Raw genomic sequence first — 16,450 nt, forward strand, 5'->3', positions numbered from 1 at the left:
CTCCGATGTTTTCAAATAAAGGAAGGGGTAAAGCAAAGAAGGTGAAATGTTGATGGTGTATCCTATCCCAGTAACCAAACAACATTTCAGCTCCCCTGCTTTTCTTACTCTTTTATTTCAAGTTGTTGAAGGGGTTGCCAGGGCAGGGAGCCAGAGCTCAAACTGAATGAGACTGGGAGAGCGCTTTCCCCAGTGCTGCCCTGCTGGGGCCTGGATACTTGACGGTCCACAGCCCGCCACTCCCTGCTTCCCCCACCCCCGTATAGCTTCGTTGTTCCCCCACCCACCTCTAGGGAGGGCATGCCACACCACCCAGTTTGAAAAACAGTGGAATAAATTGTCCAGGATTAGTAACCTTATTTTCAGAAAGACATGGACTCGTGGGGAAAGTTTAGCTTTCAGATACAAGTATGATCATCGAAATGGAGCGTCTGTGTACAAAGAGACAGTGAGAAAACTTAAGGGGGAGGAGAGTTGAAATAATAAAACTTGCTAATAGATGCACAGGTTTTTGAAAAATGTTGCTGTTTTCAAAAAGAGTTTCCCTATCCATGTTTGCAGGAGTTCCAGTAGATCTGGTAACACTTCTCAGCAGCAGAAAGATTTAAGCGGGCCCCCACTGTATTTATAAAATTAATCCTGATGATCCTGGGTCACAGGAGACCTGGGGAGCATAGGTTAACTAAGGGTATGTCTACCCTGCAAAAAAAAAAAAAAAACCAACCTGCAGCAGTGTGTCTCAGCACCTGGGTGATCTGACTCAGGCTCATGCTTTGGGGCTAAAAATAGCAGTGTAGATGTTCCAGGTTTCAGAGCCCAGGCTCCAAGCCAAGCAAGAACATCTACTCTGCTATTTTTAGGTCCATAGTGTGAGCCTGAGTCAGCTGACCCAGGCTCTGCGCCTCGCTGCATGCGTTTGGTTTTTTGCAGTGTAGACGTACTCTACGAGAGACCAGTCAGGAGGTTCTTTACAGAGAATGGGCTTCCAGGTGAGGTGATGGTCATCTAAATTTTCATACAGTCGCACCAGACTCTATGTGGTATTTAATAAGCTTGGAAGTAACCATTTGTTCTTTTAAGGGTGTCATGAGGAAATCTTTCAGATCATGCTTTTGTCACCTCTAACACACCTCTGATGTGTTAATCTGCACAGGAGTCGTTTGGCCTGCTGTGGCATGTGAAGTTCTTTTTAAGTTTAGCATTTTAAAAGTGTGAAAATATTATATATTTTGCATAATATCAAGCAGTTCCAGACACAAACGGCTCCTGGGCTGTTTCTAGTTTTACATAACTCCTAGCCTGTAGCTGTCTTTCAGACAGTCAGCTAAAATGAAAAGGTATAACATTTTAACACAGATGTCTGTCTGTCTTTTAAAGAAACTAAGTGTTGGAGCCTGCAGATAATCAAAACAGATTAAAATCCTTCCTATTCATTCTGCTTTGAGTGTTTGTTCTTGAAAATGTCTTGTGTGTCAAGCCCTCTGCTGCAAAGCCTAGCATTTTTTGGCCTCACAAAGAGGGTGTACTGGGAAGCAAGTGATTTTTAAAATATTTCCTTTTTTAATAGAACGATTTCTGATGTTGTTTTTCTTCCCTATCTTCCTCTTCTTTTACCCCAAACTGTTACAGCTGATCCTCTGGTCGGAAGCATAGCCACTCAGTACCTGACCAACAGAGCAGAACATGACAGGATAGCCAGACAGTGGACCAAGAGATATGCAACATAAATGACATAAACTACTTGTGCTCTGTGAGGGTGCAGGAGGCAACTTGACAGTGTGCAACAAATCTTTATAGCCTTTACAATACGGACTTCTGTGTATATGTTATACTGATTCTACTCTCTGCTTTTATCCTTTTGAAGACTGGGATTCTGCCCCCTAAAAAAGGTAAATGCTATCAGGAGTAGAACTTTGTAGCTGTAGATTAGTTATGTTTAAAAAGCCTACTTGCAAGTCTTGCTTCTTTGGGATATCAAAATGTATTTTGTGATGTACTAAGGATACTGTTCCTGAAGTCAACCAAATATTATAGTGCATTTTAGCCTAATACATTATCTGTATGAAGTTATTAAAGGTAGCTGTAGATTACTAGGAATTATGTCATTTGTATTAAACCCAGATCTATTTCCAATATGTGGTACATGCTGTTGTGAAAACTGTTTTAACTTTTACCTTTGTCAGTTTGTAATGAAAGGATTTCCTTTTCCCCTTTGTAGCTCAGAGAGCACCCAGTGTATCATCTCAAACACAATAAACATGTTCCCCAAGGAGCAGTTTCTTTGTTTTCCTAATTTAAATTAGTATTTGAGTGAATTTAAATATAACAGTGATGCAAAGCTATTGTATCGCAGGTCTCTATGGATTAATATACACAAGCAAAGGCTTGCTATTAAATGTTTAATGTATACCTGTGGATTGTTTAAAAGTAAAAATTTTCCACTGGATTTTTATTTTTTAAACAGAAAATATCTTCTGGTTTTTGTTTTGTTTTAACTAACAAGGTTTTTTCAGTTAAAATGAGAGCAGTTAATAAGAGGTTGCTATGGCAGTTATTGTGGATAAATTAAATGGGCCCAATTCTGCTCCCATAATAGTCAACCTGAGTTTTCCATTCATTTGTTCAGCTGGAGCAGGGCCAGGCTCTTGATAGCTTGAGGCTTTGTTCCTTAATTTGAATGGCAAGAATGTGGCTCGCCCAGCCAGAGAACTGCAATTGTCCATTGAAAAGAGTCTTCCAAAGTCCGATTGGATGCTTTGTCAGCTCTCTGGGAAAGAAAGGAATAGAGGAGATTTAGACAGGGATTATGATAAAAGAGATTGGAAACACTTGTAGGGAAGTGCATTATTGCAAGTGAAACTGAAAATTAGAAGAGAGTTTTAGACTCATCACCAGGAAATCTTGTGTGCAACAAAAATGCAAGTGTATATTCTATACAGTTTGAAAACTACAGTCACTAATTTTCTGTTTAGGATGTTGATCACTGTAGTGATGACACTTGAGTCATAGCAGAGTACAGCTAAAGTGTTCATTGATCCCTTTAAAACTAATTAATTTACAAATAATTGGCTCCTGTTTTAAAAGTAAATCTCTCCTATGTGACCTTGTGTTTTTGGACATGTAGCTCTTCCATTATTAAGATGTTCTGTACATTAAATGTGTAGAAAGCAGAATTTCAAGGTTTTAATATCAAAGCAGCGGAGGAATTTAAAGATTATCTAAAGTTAATTATCCCTGTTCTTGGGTGAGGTAGTCTTTAGCATGTGTCATTTGCTCTATTCTAAATATTTGTACCGTTTCCTCAGGGTGGCTCAAAGGACTATATATCCCATATATCTCTAATTAGATATATTTAGGAACTGTGAGGTGGATTTGGAGCTTGGGCTGTGAAGGGCAACGGGGAATAAGTTAGGGAACTGGCCAATACAGTGGAGATCTTAGTGTGGTAATAAACTAGTGCAAGTGAACAAAGTACTGGGAACCACTGCTGAACGCAACCTCAGTTTCTCACTACAGAATTGTACATAGTGAGAAATAATACATATTGGCAAAGAAACATGCTTCTAAGAACCAAGGAACTATGCTACATACAAAAGATAACTAAAGTCTGGGGAGAGACTTCAAAGACCTTGCTGATTACTGTATGCAGAAGAATGCATGCACAACACTCCAATGAATTTCCAAGAAGGGGCAAAATATATATTTCACATATTAAATATGTGACCTACAGAATTCAGATATTTATAATCACAAAAGATATGCTATAAAAGAGATGTAATTCTTATTTTAATGTACTTGGTTTCATATCACACATCAGACTTCAAATATCTAGATGTACAGGTGGGATGCCTTCTTAACATTGCTCCATTCTATCCTTCCTAGACATTTGGTCCTTTACTCTGAATTCCCATCCTTTTGTTGGTTTGTCATGATTCTGTTCTTTTTAATGTAGTTTGTGTGTGTAAATTTTATATTTACTGAAGTAAAGGTTGTTTTTGTGTAAACATTTAAACTTTAAAAAAATAAGCTAATTTTGTTTCTCAACTTCTCTCTGCTAAACCAAGCATAGAAAGAAAATTTGTATTGTTAAATAAATCAATTAGTTGTTAAATGAGCACGTGTGTCTGTTTCCCTGGGGTTGGGGAGAAATCTCCTCCAGTCCTGACTGCATCCAAGATCTTCTACAGCCAATTTGAAATGCTAAATCAAAAGAGAAGTTGAAGTGTATAACAATCCATTTTCTTAGCTCTCCTAGTGTTAATCATCTCTGCTGGCAAATCAGTGTAGGGATGCATGCTTTTATTTTATTAAAAATCCAGTTCTGTGATTTCCTATCCACAACTACTAGTGCTGGCTGGAAAATGTCAACACAAATGACATTTTGGCAAAAAACATATTTAACATTTCAAAATTCCCCCTCTTCCTTTTCTGGACCTTCGTTTTTCCTCTCCAGAATCTACATGATTTGAAAGTCAAACACAATGAGCTCAACTCGCGCTCTGGTTGCAGGTCGTTTGCACCATTTGGAAAGCTGCCCTAAGAGGGCAGCCAAGGATTCCCCATCACAGGAAATCCTCACACAGGGAACTAGTACAGGCAGCTTTGTGCCGTCCCTTTCAGCATGAGTTTGTTGGAGGGCAGGGAGGAAAAGAAAGGTGCATGCCAGGGCAAATGGAGGTTTGCAGTCTGCCAACTTCTTGTCCACTACAGCCACTGCGTCTGCCTGCAGGCAACGTAACTTGGAGCAGCTTTGGAGCGGCTCTAAATTATGCCAAGGGCATTTTCAGAAATATTGTAGTATTCAGTTTCCCATGAAAAATGATAGATTTAAAGGAACAGAAGGTAGTTTATATTCTAAAATAACCTTATTTGTATATTTACAGAAGCTCCTGAATTATTCATAAGACAGCTGTTTCCTGGTCTATGGTATCTATTCTTGTAAAACATCAGCTAGCTTTAAAAGGGATGTGATCAAACACAGTGTAGGCCATAATGCCCTGTGATTATCAGAAATACATCACCGGAAGAGGAGGGGATCACTTGAGACTAGATTGTGAGAATGTAATTGGCCCGGAGTTGCACTGCCCCTCAAGCAGGCCTGAGACTGAATTAGCTCAGAGCCACAATCTGCTCCCTTCCTTCCTCCCTCTAGGAACATGTCTGTGCCAGCCTGTTAGCAGGTGCAGATTCATTCTCATTCTGCACTGGCTCACCTGTATTGGGAGAGCATCGTGCAGGGTAGAGTCAAGGCTCTGCCCTTTGCCGGCGGGGGAGCTGCAACCCCAGGGGGTTCTCCCCACCATGTTGTGCTCTGTACCCACCTTACAGGTCAAGTCATAATCCTGCTCTTCACAGTCATAATGACATACTTGTTCTTCAAGGGATTTATGATTTATCTAAACATATTTACCTGTATATCTCTGCACCTCCAAAGGGCTTCCTGCTGATCCTGCATGGGCCACCACAGAGAGCTGCAAGGGAGAGGGCCAAGGAGCTGGCAACTGAAGTTACACTTTACATTAATCCTGTGGCCCTGAAGTCCCTTGGGCTCAACATATGTGGGGAAGAAGCAGCTACTTCTGCCTCTAGTTAAGAGTATTGTCTTCCATCTCCACACCTTGGCTGTGGGTGGAGGATGGATTTCACATCTCCAACCCTCCTGGTGGCCTCAATAAAGCCTGACTACTGGGGATGGATATGGGAAAAGTAGATTCCATGCCTACAGAATACAACAGCTCAGAAGACAGTAATTGCAGTATGAAAAAGACGGGATTCTATTCATCCATAAAAATACTACAGTACTTATGTAACCTTGGTCATAGATAGGCAATCAGATCATAAAAAATTGCAACTCTGGAGTTGCTTTTGGAGTTGCCTATTGCAGGTATAAAATACCATTATCAACCTTTGTGCTTATGAAATCCTCTCCTAGTCACATTGTCTGTTCAGCAACATAACCACAGCAACCATTTTCTCATCAGCCCCACATCTACCACATGACCCAGGATTGCACTGGAAATTGGTCAGTAGGATCCCAGGACAACACGGGATCTGAAACCCACGTATTGCGGGGAAGCACTGATGTTCCTGTTCTACTGGGCAGGCCATTTAGCCTTGCTGAAGTTATTATGAAAGCTAAGGAGGTTCTAAGGTGATTTGGTAGAAAAGCAGGTAGCACACTGATGGGATATTAAAAATTTGCTGGAGGTCTCAGAATACCGCAACCAGCTGGGGAGGTGAGTGATAATTGCTAGAATGTTTGTGGTACTGCACTTTCGTGCTTGAGGGGCAGCAATTTTAGTAAACAAGGAGCTGGACCACTGTTGGCCCTAACACATCCTGCAATTGTGCCTCTTGTCATTATCCCTAACTCCAGCTACAAAATTGAATGGCAGCAGAGGTGGATTACAGTTTTGTGGGACCCTGGGCCAGAGCAAGTGGGGGCTCCTCCCCACCCCTTCCTCCTGCCACCCCCCCCCCCAGCACTCCTGCCAGGGAGCGGGTGCAAGAGCCCCGGGTTGGTGGGCAGACAGACCAGGTCAGGGCACCAGGGCATTCCAATTGGCTGGGGCCCCGTTGGCACAGTGGTTAATCCGCCACTGAGTGGCAATTGTCTGTCAAAGGGGCATTAGCTTTCCAAGGAACACCAGTAAACCCGGAAGGAAGATTTTGTATTTCTCTGGTACTGGCTGTTTGTAGGGGTAATATGTTCTTTACAAAGTAATAGCAATGTACACTGGGAAGGTCTCATTGCACAGGAGTCCCTGAAGGCAAGTTATCAACCTGCTTCTGCACAGCCAGCTCATGTCATCAATCTGGGCTTTGTCTCCCTCTACAGAATAAATGTCAGGTCATGGTTTCAAGAGGAGCTCCAGGTGGCAAAAATTCCAGGCTCCACTGAATGAGCTGTCATAGATGAGATTTTTGGGATTTATATAGGTAGCTAATAGGGGTGAGCCTCTGTCCTGTGGGAGACCATTTTCCGGTATGCACCAACTGGACATATCCCTGAAGCAAACTGTTGAGTTACAAATCAGCGATCTAACATTTATCTGAGGAACCACTCAATAGCAGTAGGAAAGGATATATAGGGACAATAAATGAAAGCTAAATGAAACTGCTGAAGTACAATTGTGTGTGGTGGGATTACTTCCAATAAGTGATTGCAGCATCCTGTCTTTGTGCTTATATATTCCAGTACTTTAGATGTCCTTTATATTTATGAAAATGTGGATCAATGCAACTTGCTATTTTATGTTTCTTTTTTCAGTTTTTTTGCTAGAGCTAATATGCTAACTGTTCATTATCAGAACTATTTGTTACAAATATGCAACAACATTTTTCATTATAGTTCAGTGTACCATTGGTGATTTCCAGTTAAACTGTTTTATAATTATGGATTTAATGGCAGTAAGAAACACATTCACATAATCTACCTTTTAAGTTGCACAAATAGTTTTAGTAGATATTTTAATGGAATATGACTTGAATTATTTCCCTTATGTTAGAGCACAAATCAAAATTACATAGTGGTTTTCCTTGATGATTATGCTCTTTGTTACCTTTTACAAGGATGTTTGTTACCTAGTTTGGTATATAACATAAGCAACTAATTTACCCTCACCGAACATGACCACAATTTTTATTGCCTGCAGTATAATATTTGATCCAAGCATTTCTAAAATAGCTCAGGAAAATTAAGCCAGAAAATGGACTGTTGTTGTTTTAAGGGAAATAGTATTAAGTGAATCCTGGAGAGATCAAAACTAGGCAGATTTCTACATTTCTTGAGCTATATTATTGACCTAGATATGGAGACTACTTGCTTTGCAGTCCTGAACGTGAAAGGTGTCAGAGGCAGCCCAATTCACTGGCTAGCAAAATCCAGAGGTTGTTAGCTTTGCTATGGATTTTCACTGACATGAGTAAAAAAAAAATATGAAGCTGGCCATTATGTGCAAATGATGATAATAAAAAATACTGAACTTTTGCATTAAAGAGTAAAGCTAGGACAAATCAAACACTTAGTTCCAAACATTGGTCTTCATAGTTCTGTCAATCCCCTGAACTTTCATGGAAGTTGCACAACTAAATGAAATATTTTATAAATTTCTCCCTCATTGGTTTGAAACTTTGATATAAAAATTAACTTAATTGGGAGATGTGCATAAATAAGGCCATCCATTCTGAATTTTACACATCCCAATTTCAACATTTTGGCCCTGAAGCTGGATTTTCTGAATGGCACTAGGCTTAGTTCATTTTCTGGCAAGGACCCTCTACAGTCCTGAGAAGCCCTCTCTTGTAACCCAACCTTGTCCAATTTCATTGCTTCAGCCTAGGTGATGAGGACCGAAAGAGACTTCTCATCAGAGCCCCTCAACAACAGTTGTTTAATCAGCTGAAAGAGTGATTTCTAACTGACTTAGGACACTTCTTCAGCAATTGTAGACTGGCCTATTTCCTTGGTGCTGTGATGGGAGTATCCTAAACATCTTCAGAGGATCTGGATTGTTGTTACTGCCTGGGAAAGAATTTTGTTCCTGGCACATTTAGGAGAAGGCTCTTCCCCTGTTGCTTTTAGTAAAGTGCTTAAGAAATGGCCACCTGCCCCTGCCAACACCCCTCATTTCCACATGGTTGTGAAAGGGAAAAAGAGAAGTTCTGTTGCCCCCACCTCACCTGGTTCCTTGAGGGACAAATTGTGAAGAACTCTGGCAATGTCCCATCAGCTCTTTGTCCACTGCTTTACCAGGTAGATCTCAGCTTTCAAAGCATCTCCTGGCTTCCACCCAGGAATTGATCTAGGGATTGTAAAAAAATAAATTACCATCCAAAATGAAACACAGCATTTTGTTTTAAAAGACCAGGTTGGAGGTTTTTGAGCATGTGGGTGAGGGTTACAATAGCATTACACCCTGGGGCGTGTCAGGTACATCCTGATCAGTGAGGGGGCTGGAAGCTGGGGGGTTGAGTTAATGAGGGCACTGAGAGCTTCATGTACTGGCATCATAGACAGTGGTGTTTCAGTCACAGGTAGAGTACCTGTCTGTACATTCCCAGTTTGAGGGAATACTTGAATGGCGAAGTCCACTTCTCCCCCTCAAATATGCTAGGGGTGCAGGGCTTAGAAGGAAGGCCCAGCAGCCCCACTGCACATGAAGGGAGAAAGGGAAGAGCCAGACACTCCCCATACAATATGGGGTAGAGGTGGGAAGGGGGAGAGGGGGATACCACATTCCCAGTATAACCCCCAAAGAGATGACCTAGATTCCTGGGGCTCTGTCTGCTGGCAGCTCAGGGAGAGGCACACTGTTCCTGGTAGGGATGGGGAGCCAAGGCAAACTCAGACTGTGCCCGGCAACCAATAGGGAGTGAGATGCCTCTCCCAGGGAGCTCAAGAAAGGGGAAAAGCCATTTTTGAGTCTGTCTGGAGCCAGCCAGGGCAAGGACCGGACTGGCTGTGTGGGGAGCTGGTGAGTCCCAGGCCTGCATGCAGGGTTCCCCCTGAGAACTGGCCTCTAGGGTCCTGAAAGCAAGATCCCTTAGCTGGGCTTTTCCTTCTCCACTGATGATTCCCAGTTTGTAGAGTTTTGCTGGGAAACTTCCCCAGCCAGGCTGAGTTAGCCCTCCAGCTCCCTAGGGGAGACCAGTCACCACATGGTCAGCTCTGCTCTGTCTGCTAGTTCAGGGCTGCTGCCTGCTGTGTATGTGTCTGGATGCTGGGCTAGGAGACTACAGTTTGGATTTTAGTACAGTTGTGTAATCTGCACCTTGAGCCCTGCACCTCTTTGTGGTGAGGGGAAATCCTGGGACCTAGGCAGCCTGATTCCTGCATGAAGAGGATCCCTACTATGTGGCAAGTAAGTGGGGGTTACCCTGTGGTTAGAATTTTCCTCCCGAGCTGCTCTGGTGACCCGGCCAGGAAGGAGCGAGGGGGGTGGAGGCACTGCCAAATAAATTCATAGGAAAAAATAAAGAAGATACACCCCCCTGAGTGGGTGGCAGGATCCAGAAGAACCCAGCCCTGTCCATCAAAACCTGTAAGCAGACTGGCGTTAAAGAAGGTAACTGGGTGGAGAAGGGGCGCTACACCAGTTTGAGAGAATATTTGAATGGCCAAGTCCACTTCTCCCCCTCAAATATGCTAGCGGTGCAGGGCTGAGAAGGAAGGCCCTGCAGCCCCAGTGCACATGAAGGGAGAAAGGGAAGAGCCAGAAACTCCCCATACAGTATGGGGTAGAGGTGGGAGGAGGGAGAGGAGGATAATCCTCCCATTTGCTCTTGGTTTCTGGAGTCAGGAAGAAATATAGAGATCTCTGGCTACTTAAAAAGAAAAGGAGTACTTGTGGCACCTTAGAGACTAATACAGACTAACATGGCTGCTACTCTGAAATCTAGCTACTTAGTTATTTATCAGAGGTGGGGAAAGGGTTAGAAGGTTTTGCCTCTGCTCAGAATAGGCTTTCCCTGGAGGTTCCCCATTGTTGGGATTAATCACGTTGTAAGAGCTTTTCCTTTAGAATAATTGGCAGTTTTATCATATTAGATTAAATAAATCTCCACTAGATGTCAGCGTAACACAGTTTAGAGTCATATATTTGACAGCACCTGAAGTTATGTAACACTCTGGCTCTGCTGGAAATGAGCTTTATAGCAGCCAAGGTACTTGAGCTTACATGCCTTTCCTTCCAAATGCCTTTTTGTAAATAGGATATAAAATATAACTTTGGAAGGAAAAGCTGCCTGTAGAAGGCTGAGGATCCAGGTAATTTGTAATGGGATGGTGCAAGGTCCACCTCTGGGTCACAGTTCAATGATACCTAGTAAGCACTGTCTGGAAATTGTTTCCATATGTTGGCTCTGTGACAGCCAGGCTCCGTGGAGTTCCTAGTGGGCATGTATAAAAGCACAATTCCTGTCAGGGCCAGCAGACAGGCAGAAGGAGGCATGGACATGGAGACTGAATGCCTCCTGGAGGATTCTCTCCAAAGCAGGGTTGAGGTCTATTGATGGGGTGGTATGATGAACCTTGCACTCCTGTTGCCTTTGCATTACCTGGCCTCATAGTAAGCAGAAAGCTTTATTCTTCACGGCTGCAACTCTGTCATCCTCCATAAGCACTAAATTCAGTTAAAAAGTATTTTTTAATTTGTTCAAAATGGGAGGACCCTGCTACAGCCTTGTTAAATAGAGGTGTTCAGCACAATACTCATTTCTCACCCACTCTCATAAAACAGGTTTGAAATCTACAATAGTAAACATATTCTTATGAACCTAAGAGGGTGGAAAAAACATAAAACATTTTGGGTACTAGTCTATGACCATCCCACCTAACACTGTACCCATCTGCTTTGGATATATATCCCAGAAAAGAAAGAAGGTATATTTGGAATTGTAATGGGCTGCACTCACCTGTCACACGCACCCCCTTGGCCAAGTGCATATGCCTGCCCTTTCTCTCAGTTTGCCCCTGCTCCAGGATAGAGCGGTGCCCGAGGGCTCCCTCCCTGCAGACAAAGTCTTCAGCCTGTTGGGGGCCTTTCTAGTCACAGCTCTCCAGATGGGCCGCTACAGTTCAGTTCCCGCTCTGGGGTACGTCAATGTCCAGGTCACTTCCCCCCAGTGGCTAATGGTGTGGGGAGGAGGGACACAGGCCTGCCCACTACTCCGGATCCCAGCCCAGGGACCCTGTAGGTAGCAGCCATCTACTGTGTCTCTTCATCTATGTCGCACCACTGCTCCAATTCACTGGGCCACTTCCCTGCATTGTCTTCACCCTTACCTCAGGGTCTGGCCCTAATGGAGTTCCAGCAACCAGGGCTCCTTCTCACTCTCCCCAGCTTCTGGCAGCACTGCCGTGTCTGAGGTTCTGCATCTCCATCAGTCTCCCATACACCATCCATGCTCCTAGAGCTCCAGCAAGGAACTGAACTCCCTAGGGCCCTGCAGCTCTTCTTTTACTAGGCTGCTGAGCCCTAATTGGCTGTGTACCGCACAGCCACTCTAGGCAGTTTAGAGGATCCTCTCCACTGATCTTTTCTGGGGAAGGGTGTGGCAGGGCCAGGAGGCCTCCAGCAGGGGGCCTCAGAGTGTCTGGTATACCCCATCACAGGAATATTGATAACTGGCTACAGTACCAATAAAAATGCAATGATATCAAATAAAAATAGTCTAGTTTGAAAGACAATCACCTTGAAACAACAGCCAAGGCAAAGCGTGGAAGAGAAGGGAAACCTTAATGTAGGAGAGAAGGATTTGGATCATCTTATTCAGTTCAAAGTTTTGCAGGTGGCTAGCGTAGGCCTGACTTGACATAAGTTACTGACCTCATTTCTTAGTGGGCATAATTGAGAAGGTGAATGGAAGGTAAAGTTGTAAATAGGGGCTTGCTTGATAAACAGTAAGCTGGAGTCAGGATGTCTATGCTAGCTAAAGTAAGCAGCAACATGCTGATGCTAGGGGCCTATGGACAAGCTAAACCTGGAATGTAAAGATCAGGTTCCACATGAACAGTACATGGACAGAGCATGCTGTACAGGGATTGGTTCCTGCAAAGTAACCAATCCAATCCAAAACTGTGTACTTTAATGTATAGAAAATGCAATGTAATGTGTAAATGTATATAAAGGAAGAGGTTGTCTGTGTAATTTTGGATGTGTGCTACGCTTGATACCCACGCCCTATGCGTGAATCTGATCAACTCAGCATAGCTTTGCTGTATGGCAAATAAAGGAACCTAATGAAATCCAGAGTCAAACTGAGTGTTTTGGATTCCAGAGAACTGGATGAATTGTTCTCCCAGAACTGGACAAGGTGTTCTGGATAAGCTGAGTGGAAAAGGTCTTGGAGGGAATCCCAACAAATAGCTATCATCCACATGAAGTGAAAAAGTGTTCGGTCCTTTATTCTTTACTAGATTAACTATTAGACTGCCTGGATTGAACCCCCCCCCCTTTTTTTTCTTCTTCTAAATACACATTCATGTATATCTGCCATCTGGAAATTAGCCAAGCCCTGTTAAGGTGCTTTAAATAACAATTTGTCTTTCGTTGGAGTTCTTATGCTTTACTCTCCATGTTCTGTTCCAATGCTCAAATCTTGGAAGAGTTTATTCTAATCGGTGAAAGTCATGGTGAACTATTACTGTGTAATTTAACAGGAATTTTCTTGGCACTTGACTTATATTTTGTTACTAGAAGAGTGACCTCAGCTAAACATTATAAATCAGGTAAAGCTGACAGAGGTGACTTGTAGGTTTCTAAGGCTTTCCACTTTGATGATATACTTGCTTATTTAGCTATCAGGGACTAATATGATTCTCTTATTCTCCAGTAGCCATTCCAGAGTGCAATAAATTGAGTTATGATGCAAGGTTAAATATTTTAAACACACCAAATTGCTAATGATTTGCAAAGGCTTTAACTGAGTGATTAAAGTGGCCATTGATTTTTCAGTCCTCAACCTACAGTGTAAATCACACACTTTGTAAAGGAAGTCTTGCACCATCAGATTTAGACAGTCTTCAAAGTGAGGCTTATGTAATCACCACTGCACACTTATAAGAAAAGGAGTACTTGTGGCACCTTAGAGACTAACCAATTTATTTGAGCATGAGCTTTCGTGAACTACAGCTCACTTCATCGGATGCATACCGTGGAAACTGCAGCAGACATTATATACACACAGAGATCATGAAACAATACCTCCTCCCACCCCACTGTCCTGCTGGTAATAGCTTATCTAAAGTGATCATCAAGTTGGGCCATTTCCAGCACAAATCCTGCTGGTAATAGCCCATCCAAAGTGAGACTTTGGATGGGCTATTACCAGCAGGAGAGTGAGTTTGTGTGGGGGGGGGGGGTGTGGAGGGTGAGAGAACCTGGATTTGTGCTGGAAATGGCCCAACTTGATGATCACTTTAGATAAGCAGGACAGTGGGGTGGGAGGAGGTATTATTTCATGATCTCTGTGTGGATATAATGTCTGCTGCAGTTTCCACTGAATGCATCCGATGAAGTGAGCTGTAGCTCACGAAAGCTCATGCTCAAATAAATTGGTTAGTCTCTAAGGTGCCACAAGTACTCCTTTTCTTTTTGCGAATACAGACTAACACGGCTGTTACTCTGAAACCTGCACACTTATAGGCTTTATTTGCCCTATTAATTTACATTAGGAACCTGGAGTGAAGCTATTAAACTGCAGACATCTTAAGGTGTTGCCTGTGGTAGGGTCTTTATTGAAGCCAATTACAGAGTCAAAGTGCAAAGGGTGATACATTCATGCAAATTGCTCAAATTTACGCTCTAGAGCCAACATAGCTCTACAAAAATGCTGGAATCCCTACAGAATCACTGCCAAGTCCCACAAATTGCACTGCAGGGATCCAGGACTTTCTAGTTTATGGCATATATAGTCTCCTGCTCAAGACAGAGCGTACCAAGGGATTTGTAAGAGAAATCCAGTGGGCAGTGAGCCATGTAATCTACAACTTGATCATGGTTCCTTATTTCTATTTGGAGATGAATTATTTTAAATCAGAGCATGCCTCAGGGCATACTACGTCTAGCGCTATTGAATGCCAGAATTATATAGCAGGCACTTGTGGCTCAGGCTTGGTTGTGTCCTGACACTTAGTGGGAATATGCACTCCACAACTTTGAAAAAAAGCACAATGTTAAATGCAGGCTTAAAATGATCATCTCCTGGTAATGCAGTTGTACAGCTATGAGATTATGTTGCTAGTTTCTTTCGGCTTCAATTTCTTCCTTGATCTTAACTCCTTTTGATGTGACTGTTGAATGTATGGATCCTAGTAAAGTAACACTCTCCTTCAAACATTGCAGGGTGATGGTTAAATGGGATTATACTTTACTTTTTTGGCAATCCTGGAAGACTTTAAAAGGTATTCCATTGCCTTGAGAACATGCATACCCATCCTCTCCTCCCTCCCCTACCTCTGTGTAGTCAGGTTTGGCATAACAGTCTGAGAAGGAACTGCTGATACTTTTTCTTTGTCCTTTAAATGATGCACATCATGATAACAGTCTGGGTTAAACCAAAATTGTGCAGAGGTCATGCTAGGTTTGTTAGCACTATTTGTTTATTTGGATTTACACAACTCCATTACATTAATGGATAATCTAACCAACTCAATACATGCCTACTCTCAGCCCTTGGAACCTTTGCCACATGATAATGCAAAGAAAAATAAACTGAGAAACTTCCTCAAAACCAGAAAAGGAAACCAAAACCACTGCAGTCCCCAAGACCCAGTTCTTGGCACAAAAGTTCCTCTTTACCCTGGGAAGGAGATGACCTTTTCAGAGTTTTACAAGGCTGGGGGTATTCTGGACCTTGAAGAAGAGGGAATTCAGAAGTTCAGGGCCCATCATAGCAAATGCTCTGTTAGCAGCTCGCTTATTGTCCCTGGCACTAACTTTGGCTGTAAGGACCTTATTTGTCGCTTGGGATTTCTTGAGGTTTTTTATTAATAAATTATTATTATTATTATTTATTATTGGGGAGGTGGGTAGGAGTCAAATGTCACTAGACAGGTTAAGGCCTTGCCTCTTTTTTGTTTGTTTGTGTGTCTTAAATCTAGCAGAAGTTTCCATACTTCTCCAACACTATTATGATCATGTTGAGGCACAAGCTATTGGAACTGCTGCTGCCTCAAAAGAGTGCTCAAGTTACTACTACAGCTGCCAAGCACTCTGCAAACATCAGATGAGAGTACCTACCCTTGATACTTCATGTACTGCACACTTAACTGTCTTTAGCACAAGTATTAAATGCTGGCATGGATCAGACTCAGAAGACAGCAACAAATAAAAGTTACTCATCTTGTAGTGCCTTTGCTTTTCTACCTCTTCCTTTTTCTAGGAGATTGAAAGAGGAAGCTATTTCCCCACCTGTTTTTATGAGAAACTGACTAATGTGAAAGTTTGAGCTCAATATTCAGCTGATGTGAGCTTAGTGCCAATGCTCAGGGCACCTGAGTGGTGGGGGAAGCAAAGATGGCTCTAACTTACGCTGCAGTTAGAATGGAGCCATAATGTTGGTAAGGACCATTATGTTATAGGCGCTGACTTACTCAGATCCCGGGGGGGTTCTCAACCCCCACTCTGTCCCAGGCCCCGCTCCCACTCCACCACTTCCCCAAGCTTCCACCCCCGCCCTTTCCTGCCCCCACTACGCCCCTTCCTCTCACCTCTTCCTGTCCCCACTCCTCTCCTCCCTGCCAGCGCCTCCTGCATGCCACTGAACAACTGATCCACAGCAGGCAGGAGGTGCTGGGGGGGGAGAGGGAGGAGCTGGCTGCCGTTGGTTGCTGAGCACCTACTCCAGTCCTGGAGCACTCATGGAGTCAGCACCTATGTTGGGGGCATCACACTGGCAAGCATCAGCTGGAGCCCAGTGCACCCCTGCTGGCCCCCTTCTCCCTCCA

At 43.1% G+C, this 16,450-nt stretch overlaps 1 protein-coding gene across 4 annotated transcripts in view; it reads left to right on the forward strand.

Moving 5' to 3' along the window:
- The window catches only part of UBE2E3 (ubiquitin conjugating enzyme E2 E3), an 83,318-nt gene extending 81,046 nt beyond the window's left edge, over positions 1 to 2,272 (forward strand). For all 4 annotated transcript variants that reach the window (XM_073306058.2, XM_073306057.2, XM_073306056.2 and 1 more), the window contains exon 6: positions 1,630 to 2,272. In XM_073306058.2, the coding sequence (XP_073162159.1) occupies positions 1,630 to 1,727 (98 nt within the window). In that variant the 3' untranslated portion in view covers positions 1,728 to 2,272. The remainder of the gene's footprint in view (positions 1 to 1,629) is intronic.
- Positions 2,273 to 16,450: the final 14,178 nt, after the last annotated feature.

This window comes from Lepidochelys kempii, chromosome 11 (assembly GCF_965140285.1).
Source record: "Lepidochelys kempii isolate rLepKem1 chromosome 11, rLepKem1.hap1, whole genome shotgun sequence".
NCBI classification, from domain to species: Eukaryota; Metazoa; Chordata; order Testudines; family Cheloniidae; genus Lepidochelys; species Lepidochelys kempii.